This window comes from Alternaria incomplexa (genome assembly GCF_024043165.1).
Source record: "Alternaria incomplexa strain BMP 0042 chromosome Unknown scaffold_20, whole genome shotgun sequence".
Lineage (NCBI taxonomy): Eukaryota > Fungi > Ascomycota > Dothideomycetes > Pleosporales > Pleosporaceae > Alternaria > Alternaria incomplexa.
The window spans coordinates 321,963-340,106 of record NW_026249869.1 but is presented as its reverse complement, the minus strand read 5'-3'; the positions used below and the strand labels follow the sequence as shown (position 1 = coordinate 340,106).

General features: G+C 52.8%; 6 protein-coding genes and 1 non-coding gene across 7 annotated transcripts; 3 read left to right on the top strand and 4 right to left on the bottom strand.

Annotated features, from left to right (window-relative positions):
• Positions 1–382: 382 nt before the first annotated feature.
• On the bottom strand, positions 383–1,985 carry J4E90_010281 (uncharacterized protein; the record flags this gene model as incomplete). The annotated part of the gene is made up of 3 exons (XM_051439794.1): positions 383–527; positions 595–1,452; positions 1,510–1,985. The coding sequence occupies 3 exons, from the start codon at positions 1,983–1,985 to the stop codon at positions 383–385; spliced, it is 1,479 nt and encodes a 492-aa protein (XP_051286448.1).
• Positions 1,986–2,577: 592 nt separating this feature from the next.
• Positions 2,578–3,993, bottom strand: J4E90_010280 (uncharacterized protein; the record flags this gene model as incomplete). Its single annotated transcript, XM_051439793.1, has 1 exon — positions 2,578–3,993. One exon carries the CDS (start codon positions 3,991–3,993, stop codon positions 2,578–2,580), a length of 1,416 nt encoding a protein of 471 aa, XP_051286447.1.
• Positions 3,994–4,346: 353 nt separating this feature from the next.
• Positions 4,347–5,876, bottom strand: J4E90_010279 (uncharacterized protein; the record flags this gene model as incomplete). Its single annotated transcript, XM_051439792.1, has 1 exon — positions 4,347–5,876. One exon carries the CDS (start codon positions 5,874–5,876, stop codon positions 4,347–4,349), a length of 1,530 nt encoding a protein of 509 aa, XP_051286446.1.
• Positions 5,877–6,176: 300 nt separating this feature from the next.
• On the top strand, positions 6,177–7,304 carry J4E90_010278 (uncharacterized protein; the record flags this gene model as incomplete). The annotated part of the gene is made up of 1 exon (XM_051439791.1): positions 6,177–7,304. One exon carries the CDS (start codon positions 6,177–6,179, stop codon positions 7,302–7,304), a length of 1,128 nt encoding a protein of 375 aa, XP_051286445.1.
• Positions 7,305–9,292: 1,988 nt separating this feature from the next.
• J4E90_010277 lies at positions 9,293–9,380 on the top strand. The gene has a single exon. It is a non-coding gene; the product is annotated as a tRNA-Gly (tRNA).
• Positions 9,381–10,252: 872 nt separating this feature from the next.
• On the top strand, positions 10,253–10,619 carry RPS21 (40S ribosomal protein S21; the record flags this gene model as incomplete). The annotated part of the gene is made up of 2 exons (XM_051439790.1): positions 10,253–10,300; positions 10,410–10,619. 2 exons carry the CDS (start codon positions 10,253–10,255, stop codon positions 10,617–10,619), a joined length of 258 nt encoding a protein of 85 aa, XP_051286444.1.
• Positions 10,620–13,306: 2,687 nt separating this feature from the next.
• On the bottom strand, positions 13,307–17,687 carry J4E90_010275 (uncharacterized protein; the record flags this gene model as incomplete). Its single annotated transcript, XM_051439789.1, has 2 exons — positions 13,307–17,075; positions 17,479–17,687. 2 exons carry the CDS (start codon positions 17,685–17,687, stop codon positions 13,307–13,309), a joined length of 3,978 nt encoding a protein of 1,325 aa, XP_051286443.1.
• Positions 17,688–18,144: the final 457 nt, after the last annotated feature.

Sequence of the window (18,144 nt, the reverse complement as noted above, 5' to 3'; positions counted from 1 at the left end):
CGTTGCAAGCTGGAGGCTGTGTTCTCCCTTTCGGGGATGACTTCGCTGTACATTATGGTGGTTGTTGCTAGATATACCCTTCCCACTGGACCTTGCGTCACCGCTGCCTGTGGCTTGAACGTACATGGAGATACATCCCCTAAACCGGTATTAGAGGGGCGCACGACGAACGAATGTGGCGTAGCAAAGACAAGTAAAGAAATAATTCTAAGCATATCCAAATCGGAGCCGCAGGTTATGTGATTGGCTAAATCAGGAGAAAGCAAACCGGGCTCGGGGTTTGGAGTCGTACCACGTACTCCATAATTTACCGACTTTAGAGTATCGCTGTTTGCCGAGCTAGGAAGTAGGAATATATTGCTCAAGCTACACACAACTACTCTTACTCCTTGTAGGTGATAGTCTTCATCCTCAGGAACTCCTCAATACCCCAGTGTCCGTTGAAACGGCCGAATCCACTTGCCTTCGCGCCACCATGCGGCAAGGTCCACTCGTCGTGCACTGTCATGGAGTTGATATGGATAGCTCTGTATACAGTTGTTAGTCATGACAAACGTCACATCATTCGATGTTGCCCAGGTGGGAAGGACTTACCCGCTTTCAATCTGCTTTGCAACGCGTAGACCGCGACCAAGGTTCTCCGTGAACACAGCGCCCGAAAGCCCATAGTCAGTGTCGTTGGCGATCTCAATGGCTTCCTCATCGCTGGAGATCTCAATGACCGAGACAGAAGGACCGAAGGACTCGGTGTGGAAGAGGTCCATGTCCTTGGTTACGCCGTCAACAATGATGGGTCGCAGACGTGTGGCCGAAGCCTCGTTGGTCTCAGGGTGCTTCTCATCTTTCTCGTGGTCGCCGTGTACGACTTTCGCGCCGTTCTTGACCGCATTGGCAACGAGAGTCTTGTTCTTCTCTACACCGGGTGCAGCTACGAGAATGGGAGCAGGCTTGTCGCCGCCAAAGATGCCTTCGACGGCGCCCTTGAAAGCCTCGATGAATTGCGGCTTGATGTTCTTGTGCACGAGAATGCGTTCTGAGCTCATACAAATCTGGCCTGCATGTAGGAAAGCACCAAGCGCACATTGTACTGCTGCTGTCTGCAAGTTCGCATCGTCGAGGACAATGGCGCTCGCTTTGCCTCCTAGTTCGAGCAGAACGGGCTTGAGGTTCTTGCCGGCGGTCGATGCGATGATGCGACCAACAGCGGTGGAACCAGTAAAGTTGATCTTTTTGATTGCGGGCTCCTCGATCAAGGCCATCGTGACTTGCGCCGCGTCCTCGGGACGGTGGACAAGGACATTGAGCGCACCAGCGGGAAGACCAGCCTCGGTCAGGGCGCTGCCAATGGCCCACCATGTACGAGGACAGAATTCGCTACCCTTCAGGATGGCGGTGTTACCCGCAGCCAGAGGGTACAGAATCGATCGCATGCCAAGCACATATGGGGCGTTCCTGGTGCTCTCATCAGCTTTGCGCGTACATAACATGTACCAACATGATAATACTTACCAGGGCGCAATACCCAGGACAACACCATAAGGCTCCTTGACGATCAACGCACTGGTGCCCTCCTCTTCACAGCTGGGAATGTGTCCCATGACCGCGCTCAGCCTGCCGGCCACATCTCTCAGCATATCCGCCATCTTGGGTACGTTAAAGCCATTGCTGAAGTTATCCGCAGCACCGGTTTCGATCTTCATGTAGTCTGCGAATTCTTCCGCGCGCGCATCAATCACGTCGGCGGCCTTGAGGAAGATGTTGCGCTTAGCGGAATGCTTCATCTTGGACCAAGCGGGGAAGGCGCCCTTTGCCGCCGCAACGGCACTCTTAACCTCTTCCAGCGAGGCGGACGAAGAGCTCCATACTTCCTTGTGCGATGAGGGTGATGTTACGGGAAAGGTGGTCTTGGTGGTGACCTCCTTGCCGTTAATGAGGAGGGGTACGACGTAGGACGGATCGGGCTTGACAACTGAGGGGTTAGACATGTTTGCTTTTGACTTTTGGCCTGCCAATTGCTGTTGATGAGTTTGTTGTTGCTTTTTGATGATAAGAACGATGTAAAGGAACGACGAGACGGGCCGTAGAAGTACCGAGATGGATTGGAGAAGCTATCTACGTAGTATCCACTTCGCATACCGACCTTTTCTGTCTCAGACCCTGAGCGTGCGCATGCGCATGGCAATATCGGCAATTCAGAAGCGCGGGTCAGGGGCGAGTGGGCGGCTTGTGGGGACGGCACGGGTCAGAGGCGAGTAGACGGGCGAAACCGATGCATGGAGGGGTCGAAAACATTGACGTGAATTGTCGCATAATAGATTATTAGATGTGACAGCTTCTCCAGTAGGCGAGTAGGCGGCGGAATAATTCCATGTCGTCTCGGCCACCGAGGCGGGGGCTGGGAACAACCTGGGATGATCTGCTACCGATGTCGCAAAGCTGCTCAGTTAGTGCGTTATCACGTCGTACGGAACATCTCGAGGGTCTTCATGTGAGGCTTCCTCAGTTCAGTTCGCCTCGTGTAGATGCACAACAGTCGCAAGTCGTTACACTGAGAATGGAGACAAGACGATGATGACGTCAACTCTTTAGATCAGCGGGGTATCGCCGAAGCCTTCCATCACGAATTTCCACGTGCTCTATCGTCCGAACCAACTCCTTCGGGATCCATTCCAGCTGGCGGTCGATAATAGAAGGTACGTTGATGGTACTGGAAGGTACGTTCAACGTGCGAGGGCGAATGTCGCTCAATACAATGTATATCGTTGGTCTTCCGCGCAAAGTCCATATGCCATTCGTGTAGTGTTCTAACCCGAGGACGTTCTCTCGGAACTGATCCGCGCAGATTCGCCAATGCCACAGCACCATCTCGGCACATTCCTCGAGCGCTTTGCATAGCTGTTCGCACGTTATGCCGCTTGAGTTCAGTACGTGTACAATAGTGCCCATCGAATCATAGGTAGATAATGGAAATCCGAAATCCCTAGTAGTATCCGGATGCTGAAATGGTACTTGGACACGCAGCTCTATCGCTTTGCAGGGCGGCTGTATCAACTGCATAGGGCCAACTAGTCCACGAAAGGCTCCTAGGTAAGGGGTGGTTCCAAAGACGAGGTTCTCGATTCGGTCCAATGGCTGAAATTTGAACTCATACACTCCGACAGACTCCGTTAACTGCCGTACGAACACAGTTTGGAAGTAAGGGTTCATCTTGAACTGTGTGAAGTCGCGCCACCCATTTGTTTTTGAGTCCAACGAATAGCGAATGCTGACCAAATGGTACAAGGTCTTGAGATGATCAGGTAGAGCCTTCGACGAGTAAATGCGAGCCGGCCAGTAAGGTCGATATATCCCGGACCATGAGTAATCTCGTGCGGCGACATCAGCGTCTCTTGATGCCTGGAACTCACGTAAGAGCAGCATCTCTTGCTCAAATTTCTGGAAATCCTCGTCACTAGGCTCGGGAAGACCACCGATCGCATCCAGATTCTGCGTACTGCCACGCTCCACAACTTCGTATGGAAGTGATGGACGAAATGAGTTTGGAGTGGTCATAATATGCGCGACGGTATGTCTCCAGAGAGTTGAAACGTTCCAGGCAGCGTGCATCTGGGTCTCTGTATCGGCGAAGCGAATGATGTTCTCAACGAGTTCAGGGACATGGCCCGCCTTCTCGATTGCAGTGACGATGCGATCTGGATCCAGGAATATTGGGCGCTGGTCTTGTTCTACATCCACGAACCAAGATGCCAACGCAAATTTGCTACGCCAGGTACGAAGCAGGTTCCTCCAGAGTTGCCTGATCCTGCCGAGTAGTAAAACCACCGCGCGAGTGGCCCTTACTCTTCGGTTGTATGGAAGCGGTCGTGGGTAGAGGTCGATACGCTTGTCGATCATGGCGAGGACTGAAGTGTTCCATTGCTTCAGCTCTTCTCCTTCTGGTGCTGCGTGCGCGGATTTGACTGGCGGTTTAGGGTCGCCTTCGGTGGAAGACATCTTTCGTTGCGATGATAGGATGAGGAAGAGAGTGAACGATTGCTGTAGGTATTGCGGGAAGAGTCTACACTCGCATTGTTTTATGTCATTCTGTTAGCGGCGACGTTGCGAAGTTTGCATTTGAGATGTGGCCTGCGCAAGGCTGCTGCCTTGGGTGAGGGCACATTTTGGTACCGACCAGCATCGGCCATCACAATTTGGAACCCGCTGAAAAACCGGCTGTACAATGCTTTGCATTTTTTAAGGCATTAACATAATTATGGGCCCTCTGATTCTGCTTCTGTCCATGTAGAGAAGCAGGAATGACTCACAGAAAAGGCCGGTATCGTGAAATCGTGAGCAATACTAGTACATCAATCCTCGTCGCTATACAGATCAACCTCATCTGAGGAGTGCGACGAGTCTGTCTCATGATCATCCCAGTCCTCGAAGGCATCGTCATCAGTGTCTCCAGGTTCTACCACGAAGCTGATGCCTGTTTCAGCCGAAAAGAGCTTCACAAGAGGCTCCCAATCATATGTGAACCATGATGCGGCCTCGGGAGCAACCACCCGAACCTCTTCCAAATCAGGTACATGTTCCCGATAAGAGGTTACCACGTCTCTCAGGGCCTCCAAGCACTGTTGGTCCTCGGTGTGATTCCGGACTGGCGTTCGAAACGTCAGCAGCGAGGATGGCAATCGTTCAACAAAGTTTTCGGTATCGTGGTTCAAAAGCATGCCTAGTGGACAGCTGAGATGTTTCAGCGAAGCAAAGCCTTTGAGGTTGTCGCGGAGATGGACGCTGCGCTTTGTTTCTCCCTCGGTGACTGGATCGCAGCAAACCTGAAGTGTCTCAAGTGATGCCTTCTGGCAGTGTAAAACTTTAGACAGCGTTTTGTACGGCTCTCCGTTTTCCGGTGGCCGCTCTGCCAGGTGAAGTTCAGCCTCTGTCTCGTACTTGATGCTCTTCAAGCACCGCGACGAGGAGACCAATACTTCCAGTAACGACGGTGTGTAGTAAGTGCTCTCCAGATCGAGCTCCTCTAGATCGTTGCACGCTTTTGGGATCAGACGTTGTAATTTGTGTGCGCCTTCTGCATCATCTTGGCGATATCCATAAATGTAAGTTTGGCACAAATGCAGCTTTCGCAACGACTGTAGCCGGAAAAGAGGTGCGAGCTCGCTCAAACCTAACGAACCTGCCTCGACGCTGATCGATTGTAGCTTTTCGAAGCGGTGGGCTTGTGAAGAGAGATGACCTGTCGCGGCCCTGCTAATGAGATCGATCCAAGAAGGATATCGCAAGTTCTCCTTTGCGATTCCTCGAACGCCGAGATGTTTAATCTTTGGTGCATGCAACAATATCGCGTTCTGTAGCGCGTGCTTCTGTGGCGCGTAGTTATTGAGGTGAGTTCCGTTGCACCTAGCTGTCCACTCTTTCCAGTCGGATGTACCAAGCGCACGCAATCCCTCCTTGATGGATTTCTTGTCGCTCGCTGTCGCATGGCAGCGCTGGCTACTGTACGTGCCGAGTTCGATCTCCACATTGTGGACATATTTTGCGAGCCGCGGAGCCTCTATCATGGTACGGAGGAAAGCATAGGGCTCGCAGAAATGGCTATCGTATTTAGAGTAGATCTTGTCGATGACAACGTTATAGAAACGCCGACTAGTCAATGCCAGACTGAGGAGCGTGGGAAGCTGGAAGTCTTCAATGTCCATGCCGGGGAAGTAGTTGATTATCTGCAAGATAAGCTCAGTGGGGAGATCACTCAATGTCGGAAGCGGTTTGGTTGTAGGCGGTTCTGCGGCATTGGTTTCGACTACACGCTCAGCGGCGCGTCGACGCGTTGCATTTGGTGATGGAAGTGGAGGGAAGTCGCGCTCGTTGACGATCGCCATTGTGCGGCAACTGTCGCATATGGGTGAAAAATCGGGTAGATATTGCAACTGTCTGGGTGGAGTTGTGAGAACCGGAGTGACACGAAAACGGGTGGAGGGAGATTTCCCGGTCAGTTGAAGCGAGTCGGCACGTGGTCCGCTGTTGGTCCTCCAGGGCTATCTCGATAGGGCTGAGCGCTAGGCGTGCTGAATCAGCCAGCTGCAGCGCGGCGGCGGTGGCCGCCCTTTGCGCCGACACATTTGAGGCATCGCTGAGGCACAACGCCACCCGTCACATCTGTTTTGCGCACCCTTCCCGTCATGGAGCGCCTTTCAGAAGAACTACTCGATCATGTAGTGTCCGAAGTCATCAATCCCCTGCCGAACAGGCATACATCAGACTATGACGATCTCCTCAACCTATCGCTGGTTTCACGCAAGTTTTGTCGCATCACAGAGCCGTATATATATCGTTCTTTGATCCTCTCAGGAGACAACGGAGACGACTTATTGCAGACCTTTCAAAACCGACCTGATTTGTTACTATACGTTCGGGCCGTCTACGCGATGCGGTATGATTACCTTGGTAATCGGATACGGAACTTCATTTTGAATGTACCCAACCTGCAAGAGTTGGATTTGAACATTGCGTCTAGCACGCTTTCCGAGATCATACCAGTTTTGAAGTTGCAAACCTTGAAGACATTACGCCTCTCCGGTGTTACCGCTGGCGAGATTCCGGACGAACATTTCGACGACTGGGAATTCGAAAACAACACGCTTGATACTTTGGATATCTCCTTCACTGATCATACGCTCCAATGGGGGCTTGGTGACGACGAAATACAGGTCTTTGCGGCAGTGTTCCTCAACTTGAGACGATTAAAATTGCACAGCAATTACGAAGGCAGCATACGCGATGTATTAGATGGCACCGCTTTCCGCTACCTGATCCGCGCTTTCAAGCACAGTTTCGAGACAACACTTCGCGAACTCACTTTTGAGTACAATCATCCGAACGACGGCTTCATAATCGAAGAGGATGAGGCTGTGAGCGGGCATGTTGATGTAAGGGACATAATCAAGGATTCGCGGCTCGAGAAGCTCAGATTCGACACAATCTGTATGCATAAACCCATGCAAGAAGCGAAACTACGGAGTCTCGCACTCGGTCCCTCATGTCTACCTACATCGCTACGCACACTTTATTTACGCCACATCGTTGCGACGGGAAACCTCAATCCCTACGAGAGGAACCTCATGCACTCGGACGAAGCGCAGTGTCTATCGCAACTCGTCAACCTGGGGGCGCGAAGATCGCGCTTTCCGCATCTGCAGAACATGACACTAGCAATCTGTCTACCTCCGTTCTTCGAGGACGTAGCCTCGAGGGTCGTCAAGGTTCAAGCAAGGAAAGTCAAAGTGCAGCTGGATTTGATGTTCATGTAAGTTTGTGTGTTGGCTATTGCGACGGGCGTCACTAACGGAGATTAGGTCGGAATGGGACTACGTCAGCGGTGACCTGGCAAGAGCTTGGCCTGAGTATGATCGTGCTCGAGACCCTCGGGACCCATCATATGACCATACGCTCATCCGGTACGCGTAGGTCTGCTGCTCAGTCCACGCTGCGGCTACCAATAGCTAGACAGCTTCATGCGCTGGCGGGGAGATCTGTAGATTCACAACCGATGAACGCGGCATCAAGTCTTCTGTCTACTGAGCCAACGCAAGGCTTCTCAATTACCATCCGCAGCGGGGCACCTGAAGTAAGCCTGAACGATGTCCAAGATGCAGTGCCCCAGGATCGCCACCGGTTTTGCTGAAGGGAGATCGACATATCCGAGCGCACTCGTCCGATTGGCTGTTTGTACGAGGTTACGAATCCCTTCAGCCACCTTCCGCGCCAACATCGCGAAACCGCAGCAATGCCTCGCAAGATGTGCTGTAACTGTCGGTGAATACAGTTTGCGAATACGCGTACAGCAAAATGAATATTATCGGGCCATTAATGTATAAAACCACCATGGACGCGATGCCATACTTGCCACTTACAAAACACCATTACAATCAGCGCACTTGAACATTTTGCACTTCCAACATAGCAGCATTTCCATTTCTCGATAATCACCAACACGAGTTACCAACATGTTGTGCCGAGCACTCACTCCCTACCCCAAAAAGCGTACCCAAAACGCTCAACCGGAAGCTTCAGCGTATACAGAATCACAAGCCCTAGTCACAAAACCAGAAGCGGCTGTTATACAGCCAGAAGCTCCCGCCAAAAAATCTGAAAAATCTTCGAAATCTACAAAGGCAACCCAACAACGGCCTGTCGGCGGGCCTCTCAGAACAGGCCTCGAAAAACTCACGCGCAGCGTAGAAAGAGGGGTCGACCGACAGATCTTGGGCGCACAGGTGCGGGCTTACGGCATGCCTCCATCTACTTCGTCCTCGAAACAAACAACAAATATCGGATCTATCCAGGAGAAACATGTCGCATTCGCTGTTTGATGCGCTCCGATAAATTCACTGCTGCGTTAGCGAGGACGGCGACACCGCAACCCATGGTCGCAATCGCTGGACGATCGGGATTTCCGGAGATGGATCTATCATGAGTTGTTTTTACGCAGGGAGCGCGGCGTTATTACATGAGCGTTGATTTTTGTTGTCAGGTCTAGACTGGAGGAAACACACATTTTCTGTGATTAAACGACATTGGTGCATACCACGAGGCATGTTTTGGTTTACGATACGCTACCCTCAAAGGCGTTTGCATTGTCTCAGCGTACTTTTGGAATCCATTTCATTATAACTCATACATACCACATATATATCCTATCCTTGTGTTCGTCTTGCCCTCGCTAACACACAACATCGTTGATGTCGAGCCTTCCGCCCTTGGAAGCTTTGGTGTGGCAGGACGCCCGCCGTTGGCCTGCCCGCGCGCTGCACTTCCCAACCCCACAACCACAACCCTTGGGATGTCGCAACAGCAGCCACCCAACCACTTTACCATGGAATTAAACTTTTCAACTACTAGCGCAAAGCTCAAAGTAACATATGGTCTTTGGTAATGGCCTTTTCTCGCCGTCGTGCAGTAGGATTCTCGCCCCAACCTCCTCGCGCCTTTGCCAGCCCCTGATATGTGTATTCCGGTACGCCGTAATGCAACAATTACAGTCGCCGACTGTGTAGTATGCAGGTAACACTGCATGTTCGCCGAGATCTTTCGGCCAACGGAACACGGCAGATGATAGTTCGCATGGTCTAGACCTGCAGAACCCCACTCCGTTCAACGCTGTCTAACTCCACCACGTCTTTCCCAGCTCAACAACACCATGTACTTCTCAGTCGCATAGACGAAGTTGGTAATGGCGATATATTGCTACCTTTTGTTGCGACTTCCATCAAGCGAAACAACTTCGCTCAGATCACCAGCATCGGTGGTTTAGTGGTAAAATTAGCCGTTGCCATCCATCACAGGACAGTTTCGGCTAGCCCCGGGTTCGATTCCCGGCCGATGCATTGATGCAATCTTTTTTTTGAGGTTGCAGAGGTCTGGGGAGAGTGGTGGTTGAGTATGGGGAGGTTTGGGATACTTTGGACATATGGGTCTGTGCACATGTCCTGCCATCCCTATGGACACATCAAGACTTGTTCGATGTCTGCCTGATGCATTGAATTACCGCACATTCTTTTTGGAGTGCTTAGAGCATTGGGGTGGGGGTGGTTGAGTTCAAGGAGATGGAGGAGGACATGGCGGATTTTGAAATTCGTGCACTCCTTTGTTTTTGCCAACTGCACCAACACTGCAGGACGGAAACACGATTACAAAGATGCATTAACAAACTTGAGACTGGCAACTTCGTAACATACGTGTATGCTTTGACCCCTTTGTCTCGCTGCGACAGACTGGGAAGTGAGGAGTGCAAGATGAATGACTATGTCTATATATCAGGATGTTCGGCTGAACTAAACACTTCGGCGAGAATTTCATGAGCATATCGATGCGATACAGTATTGAGATAGGCAGGCACATGGCGTTATCTAAACTTCCAAGGTTGTCCCGCTCACCAAGTGAACGCAGGTAGATGAAGGTCGCCGCATTCCATCATTCGCCCGCAATTCCGCCACGTGAAAAAACCATCTGCTTGCATTAACTGATGCAAACAAATTGTCGAATTCGCAAAGGCGAGGTTCCACTCGTGACAGTGATAGTCGCCCATGAGGGACACTGCTCGATAGACACGCACGCTAACCCGCATGCGACGCTAGCGCCACACCACCAGTGCTAAGCGACACTCGAAATTCAGCGAGTCGCAACATTGACGCCGACGACATCGACCACCACCGCAGCCACACAACCCAACCCGACTCCCACCCACACATCAATCAAAATGGAGAACGAACGCGGAGAGCTCGTCGACCTTTACGTCCCCCGCAAAGTAAGCCAAGCCTATGTCACGTAGTAACGAATGTCTGCTAACACACCACAGTGCGTAAGTTACCGACCACCACCCACCTGACCCGAAACGCGATACTAATACCCACAAGTCGGCCACCGGACGCATCATCAGGGCCAAGGACCACGCCTCTGTCCAGCTCAGCGTTGGCAAGGTTGACGAGAACGGCCGCTACACCGGCGACAACCAGGCCTACGCCATCTGCGGTTTCGTCCGCGCCATGGGCGAAGCCGACGACAGCTTCAACAGGCTCGCACAGAAGGACGGCTTCCTCAAGTCCGTCTGGAGCGCAAGCCGGTAGATGGTTGGGGATATGGAGTTGAGGTATGCACACGATACCATGTCGGGTCGATGGATGGAGCTGACCGGAAGCAGGAATTCGGGATCTGAATAGCCCCTCGAGGGCGCAGGCATGCATTTCACGGCGACTTAGGCCTTCATTTCCTTTCTCCCGCGGATCAACGATATCACGAGGAATGGAACCGGTTGAGACATGAATACCATCAAATTCACAAAACCTGTCACGTCTGACAACCAATTGTGATGTATATCGTCGGGCTGAGTGAGACCTCGGAGCCAACATGGCGCGTTGTTGCGATGTCGCTCTACTAATCTACAGGCAAGATACTACAGTAGTGGAGACGGAAGTGCTCTTGAGTCGAGGCATTGCATGAGGTTCTTCTGTCTAGACTGACCACGCGTCCTGCTAGGTACATGGATCGAAACACGTCAAAACGCACGCACTTCGTACATCGGTCGTACCATTGATGCCGAAACAGCCGCCCAGCGCACTGCATCGCCTTACAACCTTATCAATACCCATGATATGCGACAGACGTACGATACCCGCATGGAGACTCTCGAAGCGGCATCGGAGGGAGACTGTCAAGTTGGGGCGCATAGTCCCACGCATGGGGGATGCTGTTGAACGCAATGGAGCTATCTGCTGCTAATAGCACAGGTACGGATTTGGACGTCGCGGACACACACACTTCTATACAGCATGCGCAATGACGCCGCTCTGCTTGACTCCCAGTATCGAGCATACGTTGCATGCGACAAGTCTCGTCGCTGTGTTCTGGCCCAACCCACGGAATCAGCCCACCACACCTCGCTAAACCCCCCATGACCCCGCGGATAGCATCCGCCTATGACATGCTAAACTCAAACCCGACGTTGCGGTCGCGAGTATTGTGTAACCCAAAGCGCGTACAACAGTCGAAGTCTAGACACTCACGTACAACCAAAAATACCCAACGACGTCATCTGTACCAGATTCACAATCTCTCAACAACCCATCATCTTGCTGTATCAGCCTGTACACTGCACAGCGATTACAGATGCGACTGAAGATACTCCATTCTTGTTAGTTATCGCCATATTTAGCCATAGCCACCAATACACCGTCACTGTAGCCTTGCGTCCATACAACCCCTGCAATCTACAGTTTACAAATCTTACTCGCAGTAAATGTTCCTCAACAAATGTCGTCATGTAGGTGAATCACTGGGATCGTGGGGAATGCGGTAATGTAGGTGCTGGTTGCGGTACTCCCGCTGGGAATGCACAGGTGGAACACCGATCAGTGGAATGCCAGTGAGCGAGCGACAGACCGATCAGCGTAGGCTGGGGGCTGGGGGGCGTACACGCGAACATGGGAGGGAGTGGTGTGAGGCGTGAGGTACATGTGTAGGGTACGTACTCTTCAGCTCATGCGAAGTGGGTGGTATGGTGGAGTCGTGAGGTTGTACGGTTTACACATCGTCTACTGATTAGGCATGTTGGTGCTACCTGAACCAATTGACAGATGCTGGACGTAGAAAAGACTTTATCAATCTTCTGATCACGACGTTACCTTACTTCCCTTGACACGGACAGACTGCCATGGATTGTATACAAGCTAGCACCTGAACTCAAGCCACCATTATCAAACAGCACGTGTATATGTCTCAATATGCAATGACGCGCCCGTCGTAATTTGCGACGTATCATGACCTCTGATCATCAAAGCATTTACTAAACATTTACCACACACGCGACAACCGAGAGGTCTCGACCTCACACTTTCTTTGTTTTTCTCACACGAGAAGTTACTGTATATGCGGTAAATCATCATACGGGTGGGTGTAAGCGATCCACAGTCAAAAGCCGCGTGATGACAACGGTAAGGCTGCAGCAGCGCTAGTCTACATGCTGCTTACTTCCGTTCCGAGTGTGGATACCTTGTACACGTACTGGAAAAGGTACCCTTTCCATGTGCCGGCAGACGGGGCGGTCGGGCGAAAGTTTCCAAGGTTGAACCCGAGTACGATAGCATGATGGTAGTATAATAGTAGCAGCTTAACAATCATTAACATCGTCTTACACTCCAAATACATCCCGTCAGCTCGTCATCGCGCATCATCGCAAAAACGACATGCATACAACCACCCCCACCGCCTTCCCACCTCCCACATGCCATCGCTCCCGCGATCCCGACCGACCATCTGCGCGCAAAAGTACCGAAAACACATACTACCACATGCAGCATCACGCCTATAAATTCCCGCCTCGCTACCCACGAATTACACGTGGCAGACCCACGCTTCAATCAAGTCAGCGTCCCGCATCCCGGGGAAGCGGGCGAGCTGCGCGACTTTATCGAGGGTGTGCGGGCTTTTCATTGTCTTACAACCATGCTTGGCGCGCATACAAGCGGTGTGATTATGCATGTATGCGGGCAGCTCCATTTTGCCATGTACACCGACGTATTGCGAAAATTGAGATGCGGATCCGATGTGAGGAATTCCTTCGGAAAGGGTTGTGGTTGGACGTGTGGTGATGTCAGGATCGGACTCGAAGGGTTGCCGTGCCTGGTGTTAAGTGCATGGGTCTGCAAAGTGAGTGATTCGTTTCGGGCCGAATTGCTGTGGTCGAGACTTGCGACGGCCCGGGAAGTATCGATGCGCGTATTGCTTGATATTGATTGCTCCGGAAGTAGCCTTTGTTTCATCTACGAGTCGGTGTTGTGGTGCCAGAATTTGGTTGTGATTGATGATCTGGTATCGTGTCGAGGGCAGCGTTCCGGACTGCCGACACGGCGCGGCTTTCCTTTACCTTCCAATCATCGCCTTTTCGTACGACCTTCGATCGGTCCTTCTCTGCTTTCTTGAGCAGCATCTCTTCGATCTTTGTGTCGCGGCGTTTGCCTTGGACACAGTCGCAGAGACAGCCTTCGGTCGGACATGCGCCGTCTGATAGTGTCGGATCGGCAAACCAGGTTGACAGACAGTTTGAATGTCCTCCGTGACCACATAATGGACACCATGTCCAGAGCGTGGCTGCAGGCGACGACCATTTGGCTGGAACAGTCGGTGATGGACCGTCTGCGACTTGATCGCCGGCATGGTCTGGATTCGACATGAGAGACGATCGCTGCCTTCTGTGTCCTCTGTCCTTGAATGATGGCCGCGACTTCGCTTTGGATTTCTTCTTCGCGGTGATCGATTCGAAAGCCGGGTATTTGCCCCAGCAAATCGGGCAGGGTGCCTGCGTTCGCTTGCAGGACTCGCATCGCATCTTATCTCTAGGGTTGTTGATTGGTGACTTACAGCTTAGGCACAAAAGCCCAACCTGCGTTTCTTTCAGCACTTGCTCGTAGACAGCAGGATATGTTGGGTACGCTAGGCGGCGGAGCGAGGCCGCGGAGTTAAACAATGACAAGGAATGTAGCTGGAAATGATAGCCGGAAAGAATAGACTCCGCTTGGTAGGGATTGATACCGGTAGCTATCAGCTGGCTTAGCTGTGTCGATAGTATGGCTTTCGCTTGTGCTTGAGTCAGTCCTAGTGCTACAAACGTGTCGCTGAAGACGTTCAATACATCGCCTATGTGTACATCTGGAGTATCAGAAGGGCCATGCGTCCGTGGCAACAGCGGGGCTAAAAGCAGAATGAGGACTGAGGAAAACTGTGCATCCGACGCTTCCGTGTGGTACTCTAGGAGATGATTAAGCAGCCCAATGACGGAGTAGGGAGAGCCGGCCTCGGCGTCGATATGCACAGCTTCAAAGTCTGACAGCAACAATCCTTCTTCTATTGTTGGATCAAGTACAGGAGGCGCAATTCCGGAGGCATGTGGCAGGGACGCTGGTGGCTTGAGAACATGAGGCGACCTCACATCCTCAAACACGTCGGGTACAATAGTTCCACTAGCTTCCATCTCAGTGCTGAATTCGTAGGATGACGAGATGCTTGTGAGCGCTTCAGAATCGGAGCTATCATGACGGAGCAATTGGTTGTTCCGCCGTAAATGTTCCATATCCCGGACAGCCTTTTCTCCACTGCCGAATTCATCCACATTGTTTGAAGCGCTGCGGACCACTTTCTGTGTGTACCCTTGGGGCATGGTCGTTGGTGATATCGAGATGCTTTTGCTCAGCTCTTGATCTCCAGCGTTTCTCGGCTTCCCAAAGCTAGATTGTTCCTGGACAGACTGCCAATTTTCCGATAGAGAATGCCCAGGGCCTAGTTGTGAGTTGGTACTCGCGAACGAGCTCGGCACAGAATTACCCTTTTGAGAGTCCGACGACGCAGAGAACATTGTGAAGCTTTCCCCAGAGTCGTGTCGCTCCAGTGGATGAGGCTCAATGGTGCGTCCGGCTTGTGTGCCGCTCGGTGCGAGGCTCAGTGGAATCCGTGGGGATGCACGATAGCTGCCGACCAAGGCACGGCGTTCATCGATGTCGTCTCCCGAGTGATACCATTGTGGTCCACTGAACGTCCTTGGCGGCGCGAGTGTCCTACTTGCATCGACAGGCGGTCCAGTAACAGCGGGTGGAAGCTGATCAATGTCCTCCTGATCAATATCGAGCAAGCCTGGCCTTTCAGCATTATCGACGGTTTGGGTGATGACTGGACGAGCAAGAGGGGTCGCAATATTAGAAGTGCTCTCTCGCACGCTGGGCGATCGGGATGGTGATGTTGGCTTCTCTAGCGTGCTCAAGATGGCACGCACTGCAGGATTTGGAGGGATCGCCATGCGCTTGTCATGTGCCTCCATGTGCGCGGATGTTGCTTGGTGTGTCTGTCCGGACGGTAGCGCGGTGTTCTGCGGTCGCAACCTTCTTTGTTGTCTGTGTAACTCTGCTCGGCGTCGTGTCGCCATGGTAATGGACGCACCGACGACCCTCCATGTTTGCGCAAGCCTATAGAAGGCTGCGCGCTGCGCGTACTCAGCGTTTTGCTCAAACGCCCTCTCCAGTCGAAGAAAAGAGTCCAAGTCGGGTGGGTCGGAAAGAGGTATGGTCTTGTATTTCTGTGCAAGATACTCGAAGATCTGAGGATTGGCCGCGCCTGGCAGTATGCCTCGTATGGCGACCTGGTTCGGCCTGAATGACTCGCTATGTGCGACCATGGAGTCACTGAGGAACATGACTTTGGGGGCAATGTCAGATGGCGGGGTACTACTGAACGATTTGGTAGACCTGTTGCTAGCAGTGCGACCATGATGTCGCTTCATTGACGATGTTAGAAAACTATCATCTAGACTGTCATCTGCCGAACTTCTGAGACTACCCTTCTCGGGGCTGTGTCGTCTGGCACGCGGGTCACCAAGGTACGTATCGTCAGTATAAGCTAGGCCTGTTGAAGATGGCTGCCGAGGTCTCTTCTGGGCAACAGCAGCAACCTCTCCACTTGGCGATACCCCGAAAGCCTGCAGATTGCGCCGATCTACGGTTTTGGGAGCATGGTGGACATCGTTCTGCTGGAAAACGCCTTCTCTACCCACAGTCCACAAAGTGTCACGCGAGTGCCAGAGCATGTCGGAAGGTGCGCTGGGAAACTTGTTGATCTCCCGAAATGGTAGGAACGGACGACGGAAGTCCCATACATGAATGACAGAGTGTTCTTTGTCGTAAGACGTGGCCAGCTGTGTGCATTGGTAGGCACCCTTTTCGTGGTACTCGTCAGACCAGTATGGCGGCCTCCATCGAGCTTGGTATACCGGAAACGGTGTGTGTAAGACGTACGCAGCTTTCTGGCGGCGTCCAGTGACGGAGAAGTCCCAGACCTTGACGGTTCGATCCACGCCAGCACTGAGCAGGTGCTTACCGTCTGGGTGCCAGTCGATGGAGGTGCAGATGCGCTGGTCGTGAGCTGTAATCTTCTGCTTGGGCCCCTTGTTATGGCGGAAATCCCATCGCTGTATGGTCCCGTTGTCCGTGCCGAAAGCGAACTCTACGGCATCGGTAGGCGACCACTGGACGTCACGGATACCGCCATTCATGCCAGCGTAGTGATCCCGACTGCGGCAGACAGTAACATCCCTACGCATGTCGCGCAAGTCCCACAAACGGACCGTGTTGTCATGGCTAGCAGACAGCAGCAGATGGCCCTGGTGGGGGTTGAAGGCCAGTTTGTGTACCTGACGCGTATGCTCGTGCAGCCTGGTGAGCTCGACGCTTGCGCGGTTCAGGTCGTACAGTATGACTTTGCCATTTGCAGCGGCAGTGGCGATGTGGGAGCTGAACTGGCCATGGGACCACTTTACGTCGTGTATGCCCAAGCCCTCGCGCTGTCGGGCATGAGAATCGGCATAATTGAGGACTGCAGCCCGCAGGTTGGTCTCGTCGACGATCTTGGCATCTTGGACGCGGACAGTCTTCAGGATCTCCTTGCCAGCGAGGACGGCATGGGTGCGTTCACGGTTGATGTCGAGGGCAGAGATGTCGAGGCCTGTCTTATGGCTTGCATCTTGGGAGTAGCCCGTGCGGATGCTGACGGATGTGAGTGCGTGCAGTGGTTGAGAGTGAGTGCAGGTGCAGGTGCAGGAGGGTCAGAGTGGTTGAGAGTGAGTGCAGAGACGGGGAAGGCACGTTGGGGGTATGTCAAGATACATGGCAGGAGGTGAGTGGCGGAAGTGAGTGACAGGGAAGGAGCGAGGCAGGGTAAGACAGGTGAGTGGCAGGGAAGGAGGGAGACAGGTGAGTGAGGCAGCAGGGAAGGAGCGCGGCATCAGGGAAAGAGCCACGCAAACGTCAACAACAGATGCAGAGGGAAGTGTGGAGGAAATGTGGGAGTGTGGATGAGAATGGTGGAAGACGCAGCCAATAGGGGAGACAGAAATCAAGTTGCCGTATACGGCGACGGAGTAGTCGAGCATGTACGAAAGAAACGTACCCGGCAAGTTTCGGCACTAGAGGGTTCGGAGGGCCGCCCTCGTAGCCATGTTGATGCACGCTGGGTGGGCGGGATCCATAGGCCGTGGTCAAGGGCTGCGCAACAAAACGCTCAAAGTAGGAGCGTGACTTTTGCTTGGGCAGTGGCAATGGCGGCGCCGGGGGGATCTTGGGCGACGAGACGGCTGACGTGCGACGGTTTTCAGTCATCTGAGCGTTAAGTTCGCCTCATGCCAGAGACGGGGGGCAATGCTCGTTAGGCAGTACTCGTTACGGGCAGTATTGAACGAAGTGCAGTCGTGCCAGTAAATCGTGGTAAATCCGGTCGAGTCGACTCTGGTGTGACGAGCTGCAGGCGGCTGCAGGACACGACTCGCCCCGTGTGCCTGGGAGCTGTACCGTGCTGGGAGCTGCTGCAGGCCGGGGTCACAGCGAGGTCTGGATGAAATCCATCATCGGCGCGCACGGACAGGGCTAATGCCTGCTGCATGTGCGCCACAAGTCTACTCGTGCTAGCTAGCTCTCGCCCATGGCACCGTCTCAGTGTGCCCAGGTGCAACATGTCACCGCGTTTCTCTTCCACCACCGACACTCCCTCCTTCCCTTTCCTATCTCCTCCCCGCCCGTCTCTGCCACCCGTGAGCCTCGCTGCCGGGCCTCACAGATC